This window comes from Gasterosteus aculeatus, chromosome 7, assembly GCF_964276395.1.
Source record: "Gasterosteus aculeatus chromosome 7, fGasAcu3.hap1.1, whole genome shotgun sequence".
Taxonomy (NCBI): domain Eukaryota; kingdom Metazoa; phylum Chordata; class Actinopteri; order Perciformes; family Gasterosteidae; genus Gasterosteus; species Gasterosteus aculeatus.
Genome location: NC_135694.1, coordinates 30,771,291 through 30,793,377, shown reverse-complemented (window position 1 = coordinate 30,793,377; position 22,087 = coordinate 30,771,291). Strand labels below are relative to the sequence as shown.

At 44.4% G+C, this 22,087-nt stretch overlaps 2 protein-coding genes and 1 long non-coding RNA gene across 4 annotated transcripts; 1 reads left to right on the top strand and 2 right to left on the bottom strand.

The window, feature by feature from the left end:
- Positions 1-162: 162 nt before the first annotated feature.
- LOC144410377 (uncharacterized) lies at positions 163-2,270 on the bottom strand. The gene is made up of 4 exons (XR_013468410.1): positions 2,193-2,270; positions 891-948; positions 418-565; positions 163-318 (listed from the first exon to the last, which is right to left on the bottom strand). It is a non-coding gene; the product is annotated as an uncharacterized LOC144410377 (long non-coding RNA).
- Positions 2,271-10,363: 8,093 nt separating this feature from the next.
- Positions 10,364-15,036, top strand: vps26c (VPS26 endosomal protein sorting factor C). Its single transcript, XM_040181795.2, has 8 exons — positions 10,364-10,576; positions 11,533-11,676; positions 12,411-12,560; positions 12,650-12,730; positions 12,889-12,963; positions 13,052-13,202; positions 13,277-13,429; positions 14,462-15,036. The coding sequence occupies exons 1-8, from the start codon at positions 10,520-10,522 to the stop codon at positions 14,542-14,544; spliced, it is 894 nt and encodes a 297-aa protein (XP_040037729.1). The 5' UTR covers positions 10,364-10,519; the 3' UTR covers positions 14,545-15,036.
- LOC120822260 (glycerophosphodiester phosphodiesterase domain-containing protein 5) lies at positions 14,991-21,951 on the bottom strand. 2 transcript variants are annotated; one of them, XR_013468409.1, is made up of 16 exons: positions 21,819-21,951; positions 20,417-20,636; positions 19,904-20,007; positions 19,121-19,214; positions 18,951-19,010; positions 18,578-18,676; positions 18,400-18,493; positions 18,159-18,304; positions 17,705-17,787; positions 17,241-17,391; positions 16,636-16,860; positions 16,016-16,173; positions 15,780-15,927; positions 15,535-15,635; positions 15,354-15,430; positions 14,991-15,215 (listed from the first exon to the last, which is right to left on the bottom strand). XR_013468409.1 is itself a non-coding variant. In XM_040181796.2 (16 exons), the coding sequence occupies exons 2-16, from the start codon at positions 20,588-20,590 to the stop codon at positions 15,103-15,105; spliced, it is 1,809 nt and encodes a 602-aa protein (XP_040037730.2). In that variant the 5' UTR covers positions 20,591-20,636; positions 21,819-21,951; the 3' UTR covers positions 14,991-15,102. The 2 variants fall into 2 exon arrangements, 1 of the variants encoding a protein (XP_040037730.2); XM_040181796.2 differs by having other exon boundaries at positions 15,553-15,635.
- Positions 21,952-22,087: the final 136 nt, after the last annotated feature.

Here is a 22,087-nt window from a genome sequence, read left to right as displayed (position 1 = left end):
TTGAATAATAATAAGAAATACATAAATAAGTACAACAAGTTCAATAAACTGAACAATATTTATAAAATGTAATAACCTAAATGTACAATATAACTTAATGTTTTCATCATCACATATATACATGACATTTTACATGTCATAATGATTGGTGTACATATTTACTTCTTTCAAAATCTCCAGATGTTTAGCTAGTTTCTGGCCAGCAACTCCTCCCTTCATCTGGAAGATGGATGTCAATTGGGGTAAATGGCTGTCCAACCGTGCCATGAAGGTAGATTCCAGTGGGATGGCTGTAATGCGTTGGAATTCAGCATGTATCTTATCAAAGAACAAAAAGACAAAATACAGAGTATTGGTGCAATATTCTGTTGTACAAAGACAAGAGGCACATTGGGAAAATAGCTAGCATGTGCTTACCTCATCGATATGGAAAAGTGCAGGCCAATCAGGATATACACACTTAATATGAGGGCCACGTCCAAAATGACTGTTTTAGTTTGTAATGTTTAAGAATCTCTGATCGCCTCGACACTTCAGCGCCACAGTCTTTACACTGCCACATAAACTAGACAAACAACAAAGAGAGAAGAAAAAATAATAATTAGTGATGGTGTTTATACAGTCACCCGTGGTACTTAAAACTCCTGCACTGTAGAGCTAACAAAAGATGAGTAATTAATTTAACTCATTGTTTGTCCCAGGAAATGTAATATTAAGCTGACTAAAGAGGACAAAAATCATTTGCACTAAAGTTGTTGAGTGCCTACATATGATCAGTGGCATAACTGCCCTATGGAGAGCAAAAATACCACAACGTTACAGAATATTTATCCTGAGCAGTACTGCTGGGATCAGCATACCTGTGGAGTTTGTTTGTTAAATGTACTTACCAAAACTTTATGAGGTCCCCAAAGAGTTCCACATCACACCAACATCAGATAGAAAAAACTGCAAAAAAATACATATATACCTGAAAATACAATTCAGGTATTTATTTTAGGAAAAATAAGTAATGTTCACCAATCATTACTGACTTGGGTTAAGATAATGACTCAAATTAGATCCCAAGAAACACATTTTGTATTTAAATAAACCCTCATATTACTATAGAAATGAGCAACAAATGGCAGAAATGTTTCTTAAACATGAATTATTCATATATAATTTTTTTTATTCAAAAAGTATATATATATATATATATATATATTTATATATGATTAGTATCAATTCTCAATTATTAACAGACAAAATACTGTGGGTAGGCTACAATAGTTAGTTCATTTCTAATGAAACCAGAGCTGAAAACGAAGCTAAACTATTTTGGCACGGCAGGCAACCCAATATTATCCTATCCATTTAGTTTTTGGCCAACAACTAAAAAGTATTTTTTACCGGACGGTGGTCATGAATCGACCTTGCTTGTCCTCCTCTGTTATCTACAGAGCAGCTGCAGCTTACATTTTCCCCGCATTGAAGCGCATTTCCTCCGTGCTCTCAGAGCTACCTACATGTTTAAGCTAACGCTAGCTCATTAGTGTATAGCCGAGAAAAGGCACCACAAAGGGAAAAGATACCACTGTAAAGAGTTGAGCAGAGCCGCGCGCGACTCACGTAATGGCTGTTAACATTAACCCATTTGGCGCCAGAGAGCAGCAAGCGCACTTTTATCAATAGGATTTCAGTTTAGTTATTGTTCCCCCTAATATTACCGCACTGATAGGTTCAAGTTAAAAATACACTTAAAGTGGGTCCGTAACGTTAAACCTTTCTACATGCCGAGAAAGCGGGGAAGGTGAAGCTACAAGCTATTAACGTTAGCTAACATTAGCTATCAGCTAGCGTTAGCTAACGTTAGCTATCAGCTAGCGTTAGCTAGTCAATTGACATTGGTTAGGTTCGACTTTTAGTGGCCACAAACTCACGAGAAAGTCCAACAAGAAAAGCATTTGATGCATCACGCATTTATATTGATATCATCGGCACCAGTTAGATAATTATTTTCACTTAAAATGAGTCTACTAATGCTAACCTAGCCTTAATGATGTAGGCAACATTAAGCTAACGTTAGCAGCTATAGCCTCAGTTAACATTTTAGTAACACACAGCAGACAACCAACTACTTTTCTTGGTGGCAACTAAATCCGGTTAAAGTGAAAATATAATACAGCCATGAATTTAAGATGTTTACTTACTGAAAACGTAGAGCCTTGGATACCCAGACAGCCAGGAGATATGGCAAATCTTTAAAAGTGAAAAAGATTCCCGCGTCCTCCAGGGGCGGTTTGTGGTCGCACATGCGCAGATGTGGAAGTTGAATGTGGTTGTAAAATGTACACATTTTTTTCATGTAACTTTTAAATGAAGGAAATAAGCTTTTTCTAAACCATGGAAGAATGTGTTAAGATTAATTAAAAAAGATAAGTAGGATTCAATAACACGTTCAAATCAGTGAAATAACCTTGAATAAATCAAGTAATATTTAAAAGGGGTCCGAATCATTTTTTTCAGTGTGTGTGTGTATTCTAGTATGTCCTCAACCAGGACAACATGTGTACACAAAGATGCCGTTTGTGTGTAAACATTTCCCTCTCCGGGCCTCTGAAACGTTGCTTTTCGGCCTCGTGGGAGGATGAAGCTTTGATTTCACTCAGTAACTTGTGGTCCGTTCAGCGTCCAATGGAGCGTGAAGCAGGGAACGCTTTAGGGCGGAGCTTGCTGTGATTGACAGGTCTCGTACTGCATTTCCCTGCTGTTCAGCCGTGTAATCCAGTTGTTGTGTTTCGAAGTCTCTTATTAGAGAGTCTTCTCAGTCACATCTTGAAACCTCGCCGAAGGGTCGATTTCAATAAAACGTGGGATGAAAATCACTTTTTCGAACTTTTCTACCAAACTTACTTCAACAACAATCTGGACTATTTTGATGTTTAGATGAAACATAAGTTATTACAAACATTCGTACTACGTAGTGCGTTCTGCCTCGTCAGAGGTCACTTATTGTTTAGTTCCTCTCTCAGTTCATCTAAACTGTGAAATCCCACGAAAACAACACAGAACAGCAGGAGGCCGCGAAGCTATGAGGAAATATAAAGTGCTTGTCAACACGTGTTGACAACGTTTCACTTGAGTTTCCAAGTTTGTGCCAATTGTGTCCGAGCGGAACGAAAGCCACATGTCTTCAGACGCTCAGGCACGAACCCGTGAGAGGATCCAGTCAATATTTATTCAATGTGACGTGGTTAAATATGTATAGAATGTGCATTGTACGTGATGTATGGAGGTGGGGGGGACAAGTCGGACTCTTATTTTGACAGTAAACCGGGGAACCAATCACAGCAAGCCCTCTAATACAAGAGAAAACGGATGTCTTCAACTTCTCCTCCACTTCTTCTGATTCTGCCCTTTTGACTCTTTTTTAAAAGACACAACTGCAGTGCACACACACACACACACACACACACACACACACACTTCACCCCCCCTCTCCACCTGGACAAAGCCCCCATTTACAAACAGCGACGTGTTTCAGCGGATGCCATAGTGACTGCATGAAGAACCCCACTGGCCTTCTTTCTGCCTCTTTGTGTCTTTCATCCTTCCCGGACGTCTTTAACCGAGTGAAAAGGCTTTTATTCCTCGAGGTGCGACCTCGTGAAGCCGCCTGGCGGGCGATACGACAGTCTGAGAGCACGAGTACGGAGCGAGAGACGCGTAACTTTGTTTGTGGTTCGGACTGAACAGTTTGAATCTCATAACTAAAGAACTGCTGCTTTTAGCTATTAGGCCGGAAGCCTGAGACCTGCGAGTCACGACCAACGTGCCGCTAAAATCCACATAAAACGCAGTAGTCACACCTTTGAACAAACACTGTTAAATATAACTTGAACTGATAAGAGAAGATAAGAGCACATTCATCTTCACGGTTCTGCAGGACATGATGCAGAGAAGCTCAACTTTTAGTTCCTACTTAACGTTCCAATTCCTTTGGAGGAATGTAACCACGTGGTTAAACACAACGATTCGCTTCTCCTGCCTAAACCTTCAAGCCAGAGCTGCTCAGTTGCCTGAACATAAGCAGAGAAACACAACTTCTAATGGACGACGATGTCGAAGTGACGACATGTTGTGTTCTCGGCCTTCAGGCCAAAGAAACTCTTATTGTTCTTTTAAGATATGACGAAGGTAGATAAATAAATGCACTTGCAGATTAAGTGTTTCCATTGGATTGTTTCTGGTTCAATTACCTGTTTTTCCTCGGGATCGATTTACACTAAAACCAGGAAAAATAAATACCAAAAACCGAATGAAAAAGTCTGGTTTTCAAGTTCATAAAAAGAAGTACCAACAGCATGCGCTCACACACACACACACACACACACACACCCTGTGTAAATGATAGGGATTGTGTAATTATAGTTGTGTTAATATGACATAATGTTCGATCCACCCACAGATGTGCGGGGGTTTACACACCGCCCAGATGAAAGCCTGCTGCTTCAGCCCGTCACGAGCTAACGTGATCTCATCTCCACATTCAGACCTATGACTCAAACCTGGAGCTTAAAAGAGGATTAATGTGCATTCAAGTGTGAAGATTTCTCCTTCTTCTTCCTCCAATTCAGCACATTAAGTTCAGCCGGAAAACTCCATTCGCTTTGATCTAAAAAAGAGTAAAATCAAAAGCTTTGAAACATGAAAAAGTGTCTTTAAGCTGCATTCTGTGTAGTGACCAGCAGGGGGCGACTCCTCTGCTCCCATAGACGTCCATGAGGAAATGACTCTACTTCTCTGTAGTGACCAGCAGGGGGCGACTCCTCTGCTCCCATAGACGTCTATGAGGAAATGACTCTACTTCTCTGTAGTGACCAGCAGGGGGCGACGCCTCTGCTCCCATAGACGTCTATGAAGAAATGACTCTACTTCTCTGTAGTGACCAGCAGGGGGCGACTCCTCTGCTCCCATAGACGTCCATGAGGAAATGACTCTACTTCTCTGTAGTGACCAGCAGGGGGCGACTCCTCTGGTCCCATAGACGTCTATGAGGAAATGACTCTACTTCTCTGTAGTGACCAGCAGGGGGCGACTCCTCTGCTCCCATAGACGTCTATGAGGAAATGACTCTACTTCTCTGTAGTGACCAGCAGGGGGCGACTCCTCTGCTCCCATAGACGTCTATGAGGAAATGACTCTACTTCTCTGTAGTGACCAGCAGGGGGCGACTCCTCTGCTCCCATAGACGTCTATGAGGAAATGACTCTACTTCTCTGTAGTGACCAGCAGGGGGCGACTCCTCTGCTCCCATAGACGTCTATGAGGAAATGACTCTACTTCTCTGTAGTGACCAGCAGGGGGCGACTCCTCTGCTCCCATAGACGTCTATGAGGAAATGACTCTACTTCTCTGTAGTGACCAGCAGGGGGCGACTCCTCTGCTCCCATAGACGTCTATGAGGAAATGACTCTACTTCTCTGTAGTGACCAGCAGGGGGCGACTCCTCTGCTCCCATAGACGTCTATGAGGAAATGACTCTACTTCTCTCTTGATTTATTCCCTCAGTAAACGTTGTAAACATGAGTTTATGGTCTCTAGTTTCAAGTCTCCTTCAACACAGCATGATGTTCATTTAGTGAATTATGGTCCATTAAGACTATAAAGCAGGTTGCTTTAGGGCGGGACTTACTGTGATTGACATGTCTCTATCAGAGTATTGTAGTTCGACCTCAGCGGTCGTGATCCAAAATGGCGACGGTAAAGTTGCCAAACTCGAGGCTCCGTAACATCTTTCCACAAACCAATGGGTGACGCCTCGATTACTGAGCTTGAACAACAGACGTAGCTTTTATGTTTTCATTTGTTTATTTTACTTCGAGTAAGCGAGCATCTCCATGTTGATTAAACCATTTGGGTTTGAACTCGGATTTACTGAAGAGAGATTCATTTTTAAATTAATTTTAAAAAATCCCGTTTTAACCGAGTTTTGCACAACTGTGTTCGGAACTAATCCAAGATAAAGTTTATCCTTGTTGGTGCCAAAACAAAAACATAAATCTTTACAGGATGTCACATGTTCTCTGAGGGAAACGAAAAGCCCACTATTGTTTTTCACTGTGTTGCCCCGAGGAGCTGGCAGCCGCCCAGCCTCAAGAGGTCCATTAATATTGATTACTATCAGGGCAGAGGTTCTACGTTACCTTATGGGAATGTTATTTCAGAGGCCGTCCGCCTCACCAAGACAAATATCTCAGCAGCCTCTTGTTTCTCTGAAAGGTACCGACGGCTTCAAGTTGAAACTACCGATGCCGAGAGAGGACGAAGACGATAATAACAATGATCCTGGCGAAATCCACGCGAGCTGCGAGCTCTCGGTTTGAACCGTGGAGTCAGATCTCAGACGTGGAAGAACCGGAGTCGGATCTGTGGTCCAGATGCTGAAAGCTTCAAGCTCGTTGGCTCCTTGAAGAAGAGGAACAAAGTCTCTCCCAACCCTTATTCCATTCAAACGCGTTGATTTATTAGGAAAACGTCGCACTTTGTAAGGCCGAGGGGAGGATGACATGCATGAGATCTCTTGGATTCATTTAAGGAACTGAGTGCGGCGCTGTCCGTCACAGGCCGGTCCGATCGGATCTGTTAAGTGGTTCACCCCTCATCCTCTGTCCAGCGACAGGAATGGTTAGAAAGAGAAACAACGAGTAACTCCAACATCTTCATCACCTGGATGGACCTTCATATGCAGCATTTACATGTAATTATTTCCACATAAAGTCAATTTAAAACCAAAAGAACGCAGGAGTTCAAAAGTTCCAGAAGGTGAAAATAAATCTTCTATGTTGTGTTTCTGTACATTTGACTTAATCTGGTTTACCAGCCAGAACAGTTCCTTCAATATACCCTGTTTGGGTTACTGAGAATGGAGTTATGAACTATATGTAGTAAAAAAGGGAGCTGGTTATGTGACAAAAGGAAAACAAACTTGTGGATTTCTCATGGACCTCCAAAGAGATCATGCAGTTTATTGAAAGCCACAGACATTGGTGCAATTACGGAGGAATTAGAGAGAAATTGTTCAATGATTGAGCCGCTGACTGAACTGTGAGAAAAGCAGAACAGGAAGATTAAAACATTCCTGGTTGGTTTGGCTTTCTAGAAAGAAGACAATCACAACAAGTTGAGGTCCATAATGGAGCAGAAAAATGCCCCAATGGCCCCAAAAACCGACAACAATGATGTGAGCGGTCTGCTGGATAAAACCAGACAACGCCTCATGAAAAGAGGCCCTGTGGCTGTGGGGGGGGGCGGGGGGGGGGGGGGGGGGGACGTTTAAATCGTCACCCTCACGTGATGATGTCATAAAACAAACTGGACTTCATTCGTTGTCGTCGCCATGAAGTTTACATCACGCTGCTGTTGCTTCGTGCTTTCGATCTGTGCAGAGAATAAACGCGTGTAAAGTCAACTTTCCCGCCTTGCGGTACTTTGGTGGCCCGTGTGACTTCCCATCATGCATCTCTCTCGCTACCGGCCCGCCTGTCAAAGCCAGAGCAGTTTGTCTGCTCGGCGTTTCCATGGTTTCCACCGTCACTGGCTTAGAGCGTGTGTGTGAGTGTTGACTTACATGCGCATGTTTTGGGTGTATGTCTGGTTTTGTTTTCCCAAATGACACAATACGACCCTGCAGGTTCTTGAATTAAAGTGTTTTTTTTGGGGGGGGGGGGGGTTGGGGGGTCGGTAGAGACGACACACTGGAGCTTTTGTGTTCTAAACTGACACGAATGTTTACTTGACCGTTTTGTTCATTTGCAAACTCGAGCCAGGCAACGGCCGTAAAAACGTCGTGATGGTGGCGAAGCTCCGAGTTGTTTCTCAACCGGATTAATTACATCATTCTGTCGAATAATGTCCTCGCATCCCCTTTCCCACCCCCACAACGCCGAGTGCCTCCGAGCCTGCCAGGTCATGTGGTCTCCTTCACTGACCGGGGGAGCCTTTGTTGGGCGATAAGGGCCCTCATTGTGTGGGTGACCCTCAAAATTCCAAAAAGCGCCACTTTAACGGCAGCGTCCTCCGACCTTGACCTCGGCTTTATCTCACTTCCAGCTGGGGGGGGGGGGACCGGCGGCGTGTGAGGCGCTGGCTCTGTTTTCATTGGCGGGGAGGTTTCTGATGAGGAAACCGCACATCGCCGGCGGCGTCTGCCGACCAGGTGACCTGGACTTGACCCTGTGACGTCACTCGGGCGAGATCGGCCAATCGGGCGTCGGCGGGGATCGGTTTCCACAGTAACAGAAAAAACAACAAGGGTGACCCCCGAGAAGCTGCGCCTTTTAACCGGTGCGCCCACCATTGTTTCTACAGCAGCATGGAAACAACTTTCTAACTAATATCATTATAATACGTCATTCTAATATAATATGGGGGGGGGGTTATGGAAAGAGACAGAGAGGGAAGCCGGCGGAGTCTTGATCCCCCCGCTCCCCCCCTGCTGGCGTTTGACTTTAACTGTTGAGAGGTTCCCTCTTTGTTATTCTGCTCATAAACCCTGTGCATTAAGAGATTAGACACATTCTCAGACTAAGGGTCATTGTATTCATTTTGTTGTGTCCTATAGCCGCTAAATGTGGGCTAAGCTACGCGTGGTGTGCCCCCCCCCTCCGTCATCCGGCCCTGCGTGGAGGACGAACGCCACAGCTGGGGGAGCAGCAGGCAGACGGACCAAAACTAAACAGACTCATTCTGGAAATGGAGGCCAACTCGTCGGGGCTGCAGTTGTAACCCAATTACTCCCAGGCCACATGTTCTCAAAGCTGCTTCTTTCTCCTGCCTTCCCCCATTAAAACGCAGGCTGGCAGAGAGAGAGTGTTATTCCAGATGACCCGGAAGTCGTTCTCTAATGTTGTGGCTGCGCGCCGGCAGATATCGCAGTGTGCCGTTGATGGAACGTCAGAAGATGTCGTTTTTAATATGAACCTTCGCTGGAAATCCACCACGGCCGATATGAAGGCCTTCAATTTACAGCGATGAAGGTGGGGGGGGAAGGGGAGTGATATTCACAGACGTAAAAGCGTGTCTGGAATTGTTTTTCCCGTTCTCTTTATCATTTTAATGAAAAACTGATCTTTTAGAAGCAGACTGAAGACCTCGGACGTCCAGAGGTGGAATGATGCGGTTTGTGTTGTGAGGAGTTAACGATGTGAGAGAGAGAAGTGGCTGCAAGGCACCGCGTCCAGAGGACGTCCACGTCCTAACGCCCTACACTCCGTCGAGACCCCCCTGCCCCCCACCCCTCCCTCCGTCTGCACAGAGGGTGCAGACGTGTTGGATTTGTCTGGTGACAACTAACTTTAACACTCATCTAAACGGGTAAATGTTGTATGCATCTTTGCACAATCCCATATTATATTGTCTTGTCTCAATGCAAAGGTTACACGATTTGTCCAAATGCTTTGTGGCGCACGCCATCGTTCCACTGAGGATAACACATAAGAGTGACAGGATTGTGACACAGAAGCCTTTTGCTGCATGTTGCTGCCACGTTGTGGTCGAGGTGAGAAAACATGACGAGTGTGTTGCTCATTTTAAACAGATGTTGGAATGTAGCGTCCCAGAAAATATAATGATAATATAAGGTAATGATAAGAATAACAGAATCATAATGCTTGTAATAATAAAACTAGTCAATTATTATTATTGATTATTCAAGAATAATAATCAACATCATCATTATTATGTTTGGTTAATTTTATTTAAATTGCACAAATGTATTATTGAGACAAATACATCATTAATGTTAACCATTAAATGGTGATAATAGCATTTTACTACTGATTTATCATCATTCACATAGTTATCATTATTATACTATTATTACCATACACTTTATTTATTTAGCTCCTTTCATAGATGTTTTGACAGATTAAATTTCTTATTATGAAAAAGTTTTCTGTTCATTTTGTCTTAGTTTAATTAACACCACCTGTGCATACGTAATGCGCCTCCAGGACAAAGAGCCGAAACAGACAGTTTTCTATTTATTCAGCTACTATCGTTCTTCTGTTTTGGTGTCAGAAATATGATTAAATGGACTTTACAAATAAAATATGTCTCCATTTGTATTCATCTGTGTTTAATTACATTTAAAATGTTTGATTGTTTGTTTGATTTGTTTATTTATCATCTGGTCACAGATGTTTTTAAGTGATGATAAAAACCTCAAGGATGGCTAATCATCAACTCCCTGAGACAGAGTAATTATACTACATGTGGTATCGGTACCTGGTTTTCTTCCACCCCGAGACACAAATACTTTTTATGTTTTACTTTGAAGGATTAGGTCCAAGAAAGCCGTCTCGGCAAAAAAAGGTTCTTTTATTCTGAAGAAATGGGCCCGGAAGTAGTATTTCCTTTGCTGCCGGTCGAGTGTAAGATGTTTTAGTTAATTTAAGCCCCGTTATTTCTTACTTACAAACGTTAGTTAAATCACAGCCCGGAAAGGTTCTTGTGGATGTCCGTGTGATGGTCCGAGATGAGCGTCACTCTGGATATAAGACTGAAAAGAGCGAACAAAGTTTACCATGAAGGGGTAAGTGACGTTAGCCACAGCTAGCTTAACCTAGCGTAGCCAGCTAGCTAACGTTAACTAGCTGCGTGTACGTGCTGTTTGTTTACCGTAAGTTAACTGTCAGTTAAAGGCTGTTTTATTTGACACTTGGCTAGTCCGCTAACGTTAGCTAGTTAGCTAGGAAGGAGGCGTCTCCCTCTGCACACGTGACCAGCAGCTGATAAGCGTGTACTTGTACTATTTGTTTGTTTTTATTCTCTAAAGTTACTAAAACTCAGAGGCAAATATAGTGTTTTTGGTTTGATTAGTTGGCTCCACCTTCACAAACAGCAACAGTAACACATCCAATCAGTCATTTGACTCCTGCGTCGTAACGTTATAGTAAATAAACACAATTCTAGTACTCTTGGATGCTGAATCATTAACTTCAGGTAAAGTACGATTGCACGACTTTCACTTGTAATAAAGTATGTATACTACTAATACTACAGTCTCTAGTACCTCCGCCTTGCTTTTGTTGCTGCTATAACTACTGCTTTTGTACGTCACATGTTGTTGAAATACTGAGTTACAAGTTCGGCTGCTGCTGTTGATCTATTGCTGCTCAATAGATAAATAATAGAACAGAAACCTAAAATCAAAGGAACCTGTATCCAGATGTTTTTTTTTTTTTTTTACAATAACATAAAGAATATCAAATTTTCTTTTGACAGTTTGAGAATAAGACTGAAATCTTGTAAATATTTGGCAGGATGGTTTTTAATCAATTTTGGCTTCGCTTATGAGAAATAAAGCCGAAATCCCTGTTTAGGTCACAGAGTCTCATGGGGGACAGAAGTTGGCGTAACACCGGTCAGATGATGGCGTCTCTCTGGACGCAGTAAAGTGCCGTGTAGTCATTTGCCGCATCGTAGTTCATTATTCATCAGGTTATCGGCCCTAGTTGTCTCCTCATGGCAGCGCTGGTGTGTCGGCAGGAATCGGTGGCCGGCGTCGTCCTGCTGGTGTGTAAGGAGGCCGTGCAGCACCACGGCATCACCCTCAACATGGAGGGGCTGGTCAACCTGCAGCTGAGCTCCAAGAGCGTCGGCGTCTTCGAGGCCTTCTACAACTCTGTCAAGGTGGAAATCAGTCGCACGAAGGACACGGGCTTCTTTACTCATATGTTTCTATTTATTTATCTATTCAGATCCAAACCTCCACAAGTTTCACAGGAAAAATTAATAAAATAATGTTAGCTATAGTTTCAGCTTAAATGTTATTTGGGGGATTTTAATATTTAAATTGAATATATTTATTTAAGACTGGGCCCTGAAAACAGGGAATAATTAATTTATTTATTTATTGGAAAGATCATCCATTTTAATTGCTACTTTCATCAGAGATATTTACAGTTGTAGGGATACATTGCGTGAACAGAAGGTTTGACTACATTGAGTCTATGATGACAGTGTGTGGCTGTAAAAAAACATTTATTTGTCTACATTTACTGTATTTAAGTATGAACTGGAGTTGCATGTACTTTAGTGTTTTATCTAACTTGGCCCAGAGAAATATTATTATGTTTACTCCTCTACATTTGTCTGACAGTTTAACTTACTTTTTTCTATATTTTTACATTACACAACTCATTATTAAAAAGTAATAATAGCATTTATTTTCTTGGAGATGAAGCTAACCAGCAATTTATACGATTGGATCATCATACATAATGACACTGATACTAGCAAACCACTATCCATTTATTTCATTTTTATTAGCGATCTTTCTTACTTAATACTTCACCTCTGATATGTAGTACAGTGAAAATGTACCTCTGCGATGCAGTACAGCCACATCGATCGTGTATCCACAGCCCATCCAGCTGATCAGCAGTAACGTCGAGGTGGCCAAAGCAGGAAAGATCCCAGCAGGGAAGACGGAGATCCCCTTCGAGTTCCCGCTGAGCACCAAAGGAAACAAAGTTTTGTACGAGACCTACCACGGCGTCTTCGTCAACATCCAGGTCACTGAGTAACCCCCACATGGTCGTGCTACACGTGAGAGTGAGTTGTGGTACACGTGAGAGTGAGTTTGCCCGTCTCTTCTCCTCAGTACACCCTCCGCTGTGACATGAAGCGCCCCCTGCTGGCCAAAGACCTGAGCAGGAACTGTGAGTTCATCGTCCACTCTCAGGTGAGGGTCGCACACGTTTCGTTTAGACAAACCAACCTGGGAAATTAAACGAGGCGAGAATGTTCCACGCTTCTTTTTTTGCTCCCATCACACACGTGTCTCTGGTTAAACTCAGATTAGCCACGTTACGCTAACCGGCTGCGCCGTTTGGTTTCCAGCCTCAGAAAGCTAAAGTTGTCCCGACTCCGGTCAACTTCACCATCACCCCGGCAACCCTGCAGAACACACGCGAGGTGACAACAGTGACTTCTATTTGCATTCCTCATATATTAAATACCAGATACGAAGGCCTGTCATTATATTGGAGGAATTTCCTTTCAGAGGAGTTTACTGCCAAAGTTTCTGGTCCGAGGCCATTTGGACGCCACCAGCTGTGTGATCAGCCGGCCGCTGAGCGGCGAGCTGGTGGTGGAGAACTCGGAGGTTCCCATCAAGAGCATCGAGCTGCAGCTCGTGAGGGTGGAGACCTGCGGTGAGTTCTCCATCGGATGGTCAGTCGTTCGCTCTGGTTCCCTCTCGGGCTGAGTGTGTGTGTGTGTGTTCCAGGTTGTGCAGAAGGTTACGCCAGGGACGCCACAGAGATCCAGAACATCCAGATCGCTGAAGGCGACGTCTGCCACGGCCTCCCGATTCCCGTCTACATGGTTTTCCCTCGGCTGTTCACCTGCCCCACGCTGGAGACCACCAACTTCAAAGTGGGTCAGTGACTCTCTGGTTCTACTGGTTCTACTGGTTGGCCCGTCTGCAGACCGACATCAGAGCAGGCTGCTGCTAAAGAATACACACACGTCGACAGGTTCTCCCAGCCGGACCAACTCCGAGCTCATCCTGTGTGACTAAGTTAAACATCAGGACATTTAACCAGAAACAGTTTGTTCTAAATGTGTCATTTAGAATAAACTGTTTATTTCAAACTAATTCTGTAAAAAAATATTTACATTCTGTGCTCCTTCAGTCATGATTTACTCATCAGACAGTCATGTGACCAGAGCGCAGTGAAGGTCGGTCGCTCTTGTGGCAACAGGAAGAAAAAAAACTGTTTGATGTTGATGTTTTTAACGAGTTCTGGTATTAAAACTTTGACTGCATAAAAGGCGTTAAGTTCTCTCTGCTTCTAGTTATGGAGGTAAAAGACTTTAAAAATAAAATAAAAACATCAAGGATGACGAATCATTATCAAGAAAGGACATCTTCCTGAGACAAAGTAATTATACTACATGTGGTATTGGTACCTGATTTTCTTCCACCCCTGCGGCGAGACACAAATAGTTTTTATGTTTTACTTTGAAGGATTAGGAAAGCCATCTTGGAAAAAAAAAGGTGCTTTTATTCTGAAGAAATGGGCCAGGAAGTGGTATTTCTTTTGCTGCAGGACAAGTGTAAGATGATTTAGTTCATTTAAGCCCCGTTATTTCTAACTTCTTCTATAAACGTTAGTTAAATCACAGCCTAAAATATAAAGTCTCTTTAGGTTCAGAAGGTTTAAGAAGTCCGTGTTTGAGGAAATACTCGATCATTTACCACAAAACCACCAGAATGTACTTTAAGCTGAAGCTCATTTTAAAACTGCTCAATATAATAAACGTTGTCTGTAGTATTAAGTATTTAAAATTGATGGGTCAATTAAGTGAGAGATGGGTTTAAAATGTTTCCAATACATTTTGCGAGGTGTCACATGGTGACATTGCACAACTTAACATTTGTTTCAATGGTTCAACGTTGTTCTTTCAGAGTTCGAAGTCAACGTGGTGATCGTGCTGCATGACGATCACCTGATCACAGAGAACTTCCCACTGAAGCTCTGCAGAGTCTGAGGTCCTGCAGCTCTGTGACCCAACGGTTCCTCTGATGATCAAACGCGACTTCACCGTCTTCAATGTTTGACTAAGACTTTTTATGTTTTTCAAGTTGTCTTGTTTTGACTGTAGTAACAAGTTTCATTATGCAAAGTCCTTGATAATCACATTGAGGTAGTTTGATCAATATCCTCGTCCACAATTAACTAACTGGATTCTGATTTAGTATTTAATATTAACCAGACATCTTTGCTATTTATCATGTACATGATTCCATGTTGTCTTTTTAAATTGTGTTGTTTTTGTTGTTTTTTGACAGACTAAATGACTTAATGTTTTGTTCATGTAATATTTTGAAATGTATACTTACTTTTTTCTTGGTACTTTTCACATGCACTTGAAACCATGAGTTCATAAATATCCCTTCAGCACTTGTGACCGATGATCAAAGTCAAACTGTAATCTCCATTTTCTTACTTGCTTTATTAAAATAAAAACATTTAAACATAATTCTTAAAAGTTTAATTATTGAGGGCACACTGACTGGTTTAAAAACTGGTTTTAAAAGCTTTATTTTCAGAAGGAGGGCGACTGTTGCCGGGCGGATGTTGTGGATGAGCAGACGGGCAGAGAGTGAACGGGCGAGCAGGAGGTCGGGAGTCCAGAACAGCTGACCGGCAGGTGGAGATCTGGATTAAAAAGCCATTGTGTAATATTACTGAAACATAGTACGCCATGAGGAAGATCTAAAAAAGTACTTTTAAGACATTAAATGTCATAATACACAGTTGGAGCTGAAAGAAGATACAAATGGCTGCATAGATCACCTGTGGAGAACTTGCTGTAGGTTCCGTTCTCCGGCATCACGCTGCTCGAGCAGGAAATCAGACGCCTCTCTCGCCACCTGGAGGCAAACGCGACATTTAGGCTCAGATTCAGAGCTCCTGCAATACTATTTTCCTCTCGTGCCACCATTATTGATCCCGGGGGACGTTTATATACTTGTACTTTAACTGTGAGGTTCACCAGTGAAAGATGAAGATGATGAAGATCAGCACGAGGGAAACCAGGTCGGTGAGAATCCACATCAGGTCGTACTCGTCTGGACTCTGAGAGACAAACCGAGTCAACGTTTACACGACCTCCAAAAGACACCCGACCAGATTTGACTCTCTGCAGTTTTTAACTCCTTTCAAATCAAACTAAGAGGCTTTGTTGCCCGAATAAATCCAAGCCCCCGGCTGCAGCGTTACCATGAGGAAGAGGGGCGACCTCAGGGAGCCCAGCAGCTGGGGGGCGTTGGTGGTGACCGAGTGGACCCCGGAGCACCAGGCCAGAGAGAAGAGCCACGGCTGGCTCACCACGTACAGGTTCGTGGTGATGTTCACTGCGGCGTACTCACTGCACGGGGGGGTGGGGGGGGGACGAGAAGTCATGACCTGCTGCAGAAACCAACGGCTGCAGGTGAGGCGGCGGGTTTGATCGTCACCTGGTGAGCCGCGGCGACATGGCGCTGTAGTGCAGGTTGAGGGTGACGATGCCGCTGCTCTGGAGCTCCTCCAGAGGGAGCCGACTGCCTGAAGTCTGCTGCAGCTCTGGATCCAGGTCCTGGACCAGAGAGCGCAGATCTGAGGGCAGCCACAGCACCTGGGGGGGGGGGGGGGAGGGGGGGGAGTTACACAGCCGCTGTTCTGTTTACACCCGGCCATGTGGAATATTTAGCAACCGTAAGCTGGACAAAAGGCTTTTCTTTAAGTAAGAGTTGTATTAGTATAAAGAGCAACAAAGTGTACAGATTGTGTTGTGCTGAGTTTATACCATGAGAAGTCTTTTGGTTTCTATGATTCCTTTATGATTCCTATATATATATATATATATACTGCACTTTGTAACCTTTGTTTTGAAAGGTGGTATATCAATAAAGTTTATCTTCATCCTATCTTATTACTTGACTTTGTTTTGCCGCAGGATACAGACGAGGTTTTATATTATCTCGGGACCCGATGAAGGTTCAGCACCTTCATAGAAGTGTTTATCTATATTGTGCATTTCATTATCTAGTTATTTATGGCGGAGCGTCACGGGCGGGTACAAAGAAGACGTGCTCACCTGCGAGGACCGAATGGAGGACTCGTTCTGCACGACCTCCAGCGTGCGTTGGATCCAGCTGTCCCTGAACGGGTGACCTCTGGGCGGCCGGTAGAGGTCAAAGATCACCCGTCTGTCCGTCCGAGCTGCCAGCTGGAGGAAGGCCTGCAGGCTGCAGACCGTCTGCTTTGCCGCCCGCAGCCGGTCCTCCGCCCCCAGGGAGCCGGCCGTACCGAACGGATTGAGCTGCAGGGGACGAACATCGATACCTAATTAGTGTGGTGACATGACGGGCGGGTCAGTGAGTTCATCGGCCAGCTGATGTTGTCGTGTTGCTGTGAGCTTAGTTTATAAAAAAGAGACAAATCGAAAGCTTCAAAACATGAAACAAGTCATGTCAAAAGCTGCATTCTCTGTAGTAACCAGCAGGGGGCGACTCCTCTGGTCCCATAGAAGTCTATGAGAAAATGAGTCTTGATTTATCCCCTCAGGAAACACTGTAACAGGACATTATGTTCTCAGTTGTCCGATGTTCAGTTAGTACATTAGGGTCCATTTAGAGCTGGGGGCGATTTATGGGTGTCGTCACGACGACTACGTCCACTTCTAATATGCACGGGACTCACGGAGAGGAACCAGGCGCCGGCGTTCAGGCTCTCCAGCTCCGCCCACGAGAACATGGCCGCCGGAGTGTCCGTCCGGTTGGGGAAGGCCTGGTGCACGTTGGTGGTGCGTCGCAGCGTGTGGTCGTGCATCAGGAACGGGACGCCGTCAACGCTGCAGCCGCGACACGACGACAGCTCGATTTGCAGGGTTTATATTTGTTTTATAGGGTTCGTGTAACAGTTGGACCGGTCAAATGGAGATCAATACATGTGATGCAGAGCCTCATCGGTTTACTTAAAAGTCAACAGTGTGCTTCATCACAAATCTGATCTGATACTAGCGTGCTAACACGCTAGGCTAAGATGCGGCCCAATGTGCATACCGCTTTGTACTACTACATCTAATGGAATCCCATGACAGATTTATATTTCACTATAATGAACCTAATCAGAGGCCAATAACGTCTCATATATTCACCGCTGACCTGATGGTGACATCCGTCTCCAGACCGTCGCTTCCCGCCTCCACGGCCTTCTCAAACGACATCAGCGTGTTCTCTGGAGCGAGCTGGATTTACAGAATCAATAGATCAATAGATCAATGGGCCATCGGTACATTTACGTGGTTGTGACAGTCAATCAAAGAGCTTTAGTCAAAGTAACTTGTTTTTATTTTGACTGAAGGTTTAATCCAGAATAATATTGGCAGATTAATCAATGAAAATACGTGTTGAAGCAGCTGGGATCTTAATTCAGCATGAGACAACTTTGTTTATCTCCAGGAAAAGCAGCTGTTCATCTCGCTGTAAACAAAGTGGGAGGACTGCAAATATGTCGAGTTCACTTCTGTTTTCCATTTCCTTTAGTCTCCTGATCCGGTTTGATTGAGTCTCAAAGAGAACGAATCAGCTGATGTTGTTGTTGTTGTTGTGTGCTCACCATGGGGGCTCCTCTGTGGCCGATGAGGGCCGGGGCCGGGCCCAGTGTCCCGTCCTCTTTGATGCAAGGAGAATACAGGCCGAGGGGCAGCAGGTAGAGGGCGGACAGGACGGACAGGTACACGCCCAGGATGAGGCCCCGCCTCCCTGAAACACAAACACTATCATCTCAGCTTGTGAAACGTTTGTTGTTTGTGGAGAGTTCACTGATTGGATGAAACTACACACCAGCGGTGCCTCACCTCTGCCGCTCATGCGAAAGAAGTAAAACGCTATCGGCCAGGCCAGCGCCGTCACCAGCAGGACTCCACCCACGTGTAGATACGGCGCAGTCACCTGTTGTCGAGACACAAAACGACGCCTGGCGTCAGGAGGGGAACCCCACACCGGAGGAGGAGGAGGAGGATGAAGAGGAGTCACCTGGAAGGACAGCAGCAGGGTCGTCCACTCTTTACTCCACAGGTCGGAGAGGACGGCCGTGGCCACGACGGAGAACGTCAGACTCACCAGGATCCCGATCTGACGAGAAGGAAACGCGTCATCCATCCAACAATGTCTGCTTCACAACAATATAAAGATGCGAGTAACACTCAGCAAATACAATGTAACTAAACGGATGCAAGTGGCACGAAGGAGATGTCATCAAAAAGGTTTTAAGGGGCAGCCGGATGCCATTATGTGATATTATCCGTCGTCTTTTCAGCTGGCTGCTGCACCACCGGCCCTTTGAGCGTTGTGATGGAACATCTGCCAAAGAGCTGCTGTGACGGCGGCTCGGAGAAGGAGAAGGTACCTTGTGACTCCAGTGCAAATAGAGCTTCTGACTCTCTGACAGCAAACACACAGCCAGCAGCTGCAAGAAGACACACGCGTCAAAATCAAATGTCTGACGAGCCGCAGAATGAACACATGCAGGATTCCACTGCTGCGTGCACAGAGACATAGAAGAGGACACAATCTCACCACGAGCACCGTGACGTAGGTGAAGAAGCCTGCAGCGATGACCAGCAGCACCACGGACCAAGGGAACCAGAAGCCCAGGTTCCCGAAGTTAAACCTGAGCACAGTCACACGCAACAGTCGGTGAAAGAGGCCGTTAGCGATTTATATCACAATAAAAGTCGACGCGCAGTGATCCTCTAGATTCAGACCAACATTCTCCTAAAGGAATCTTCTCTCTCATTTATTACGCTCTCCAACATCACCGCTAATTTAACTGGTTTTTAAATGCATTTATTTGTTAATTTATCAAAATGTATAGTTATTTATCTGTATATAACGTTTGCATACTGGTGCGACTTTAGGTTCTGAATATTTGAATATGCAGACAGTTGTAGAGACTAAAAGCAAAGTTATACTTAATGTTTGTGCACTTTGACATTGTTGGAACACGCTTCCTGTTGTGTTTTTGGCGTTTCAGCGCATTTATGTACAAATTATACTTATACATTTTTAGTACAGTACACACTTTACAATACACATGAATTAGAATGCATTAATGTTCCCTATTTATACACTTCATTACCTTTTAATATTTGGAATTGTATCATTATAAAATGTGTTTTATCTGAATTTAGATATTCAAAATGTGTATATTTATATTTGTGAATATTCATCTATAAAAACAACGAGCTGTTTTTTTTGACGTCTGAAGGAAGCAAAAGTAAACAACTTGGAGACCGTTTATTATCGTGTTATTACAGCGGTGGGATGAAGGTGGGGGGCCGCGGGCGCCGGACATCGTACCAGTCAAAGTCGTTGTAGTCGTTCTCGGCCTGACCCCAGAAGAAGAGGAACACCAGCGTTAAGCAGAAAGCCGCCACGAGCAGAACCAAGCTGGCGCCTTCCAGCTGCGCCGACGCCAACAACAACACAAACACATGTTTAGTCGCTCTATTGCCTCGTTTCCATGGAGACGGGTGACTGTTCGTTGACCTTCAGGAGAGCGGAATGTAAACAATAAAACAGCCGGGTTGTAAAAATAAAAAAAAGTCTCACTGTGGGTCGTTCTACACGACTTCAGTTCAATGAGGAGATTACAGACTTATTTGTTTATTAATTGTCTCTTTCTGCTTGTTGACTTGATATTGATCGTTGAACTGATGCAAAAGATACTGAATATTACAGGATTTTAAATTTATTGAATCCATGTGATATCGTCTTGTTAAGGCCCTAACCAACTAAGCTCCGCCCCTACAGGTGCAGCCTCGCAGACAGGGGTCACACGTCGGCCGGCGCAGGGGGCCCTTGACCTCTGACCTTGTCGCAGCAGCAGTCTCCCGGCCTCGTGCGGCTCCTCTCCCAGCGTCGCCACCGGCAACCGTACAAGCCGGACAGACACGCCACCAGCGGCTGGTGGTCGTAGCGCCGCAGCAGCTTCCCCTGGAGGCCGCGCAGCCGGCCGAACCGCGGCGGGGACAGCGGGGACGCCATGGCTCAGAGACACCTGGGCGGGACTTCCATCCCCACGGAGACACACCTGGGACACAGAGATAACGGCGATGGAGCCAAACGGTTTCACTCCAAAACGCCCTCAGAGGAGCATCGTACCTTCCACTTCAAGTTCATGACAAACGTGTTGACATTTAAAAAAAAGTGATGACAAAGCACAATCAATCAATCAGATCATGATCACAATCAATACAAATGGCAAGAAAATTGATGGATGAATCCATATTCAAATAATTTGTTAGTCTGATGAAAAATAAACTTATGATTAACAATAATGTTATGATGTAAGATAGCACTACACGGGAGACCTTTTTCTCTGCAGGCATATTTCTCTTTAAAGTTTATTTTTGTGATTTAATTTCAATCTTTTCACTTTACAATCACAAGTCTCAATTCCCAGCAGGAGTCTTTGGCTTTGTTTCATCGCTCTGGTTAGTTTGTTTTTCCTCCCTGGCAGCAAATAGATAGAAGTTTTTGCTCCCAGAGAAGTAAAGCCTCAGATCCAGTTCAGCACTTTTCCGTGAAGGTGTTTTCTATTCGACAGCTCTTATGTAACTCAGGTGTGTTATCTTGGCTGGAGGACAAAGGACAGTCCAGATGTGCGCCTCCGTTAGGGTCAATCAGAAACCAGGTTTCATTGCAATTGACTTAAAGCGTCGTGCTTGGTAATGTCTGCATTAATAAACTGTTCAGAAACGTTGTAAGACACTTAATGGAAAGCTTTGTTTTATCATATGTAGCGTAGAAACGGTAAAACATCACATTATTAAGTCAACTGTCCGCAGCTTGGGGGAAAGTAAGCTGCCAGATGTGTAACAATTTGCAATGGAGATGCATCCATCACTGCTTTGTTAATCGGTAAACACAGAACACAATACAAGATAAACATCCTGTAGAAATGAAGGTCAACTCCCCAAAGACGTCAAACGCTGCATTTATTTTAAGCACAATCTGTATCTGTGGTTTTAGCGTGTGCGTGTGCGTGTGTGCGCGCGCCGAATCATTCGCCAGGCAGCTCAGTGACCAACACGTGGTCCACTTCACTCACAAAGCGAGATCCTAAACAGAAATGGCGTGTTTTTATCATGAAGTCCGGTCAACACTGAACACAAAGGAACGAACGGGACCAAGAGCCTTAAAGCACGAAGCTGAACGCCAGAAGCAGCGACGTCACAACCGGCGTCAAACGTCAACATGTCGCTTATTCTACCTCCTCGTAATCCTCCGGCTCGGTTCTATCTCCCGATAAGCGGCGTGTCGTCGTTCCTCGGGGACCCGATGGAGAGCAGCGGTCCTCGGATGAGGACGTAGCGTGAAGCTAACGCTGTTTAGCATCAACGGGTACCGGAAGCCACAGACGAGCGCCTTCAGAATTAGAGCGAGAGGTTTTCACTTTGCGTCGCGAAATGCCGAGTATTATTTTACACATACAGGAAATGGTCCTCTGCGTTTAACCCCCCACACAGTGGGATCGGTGTG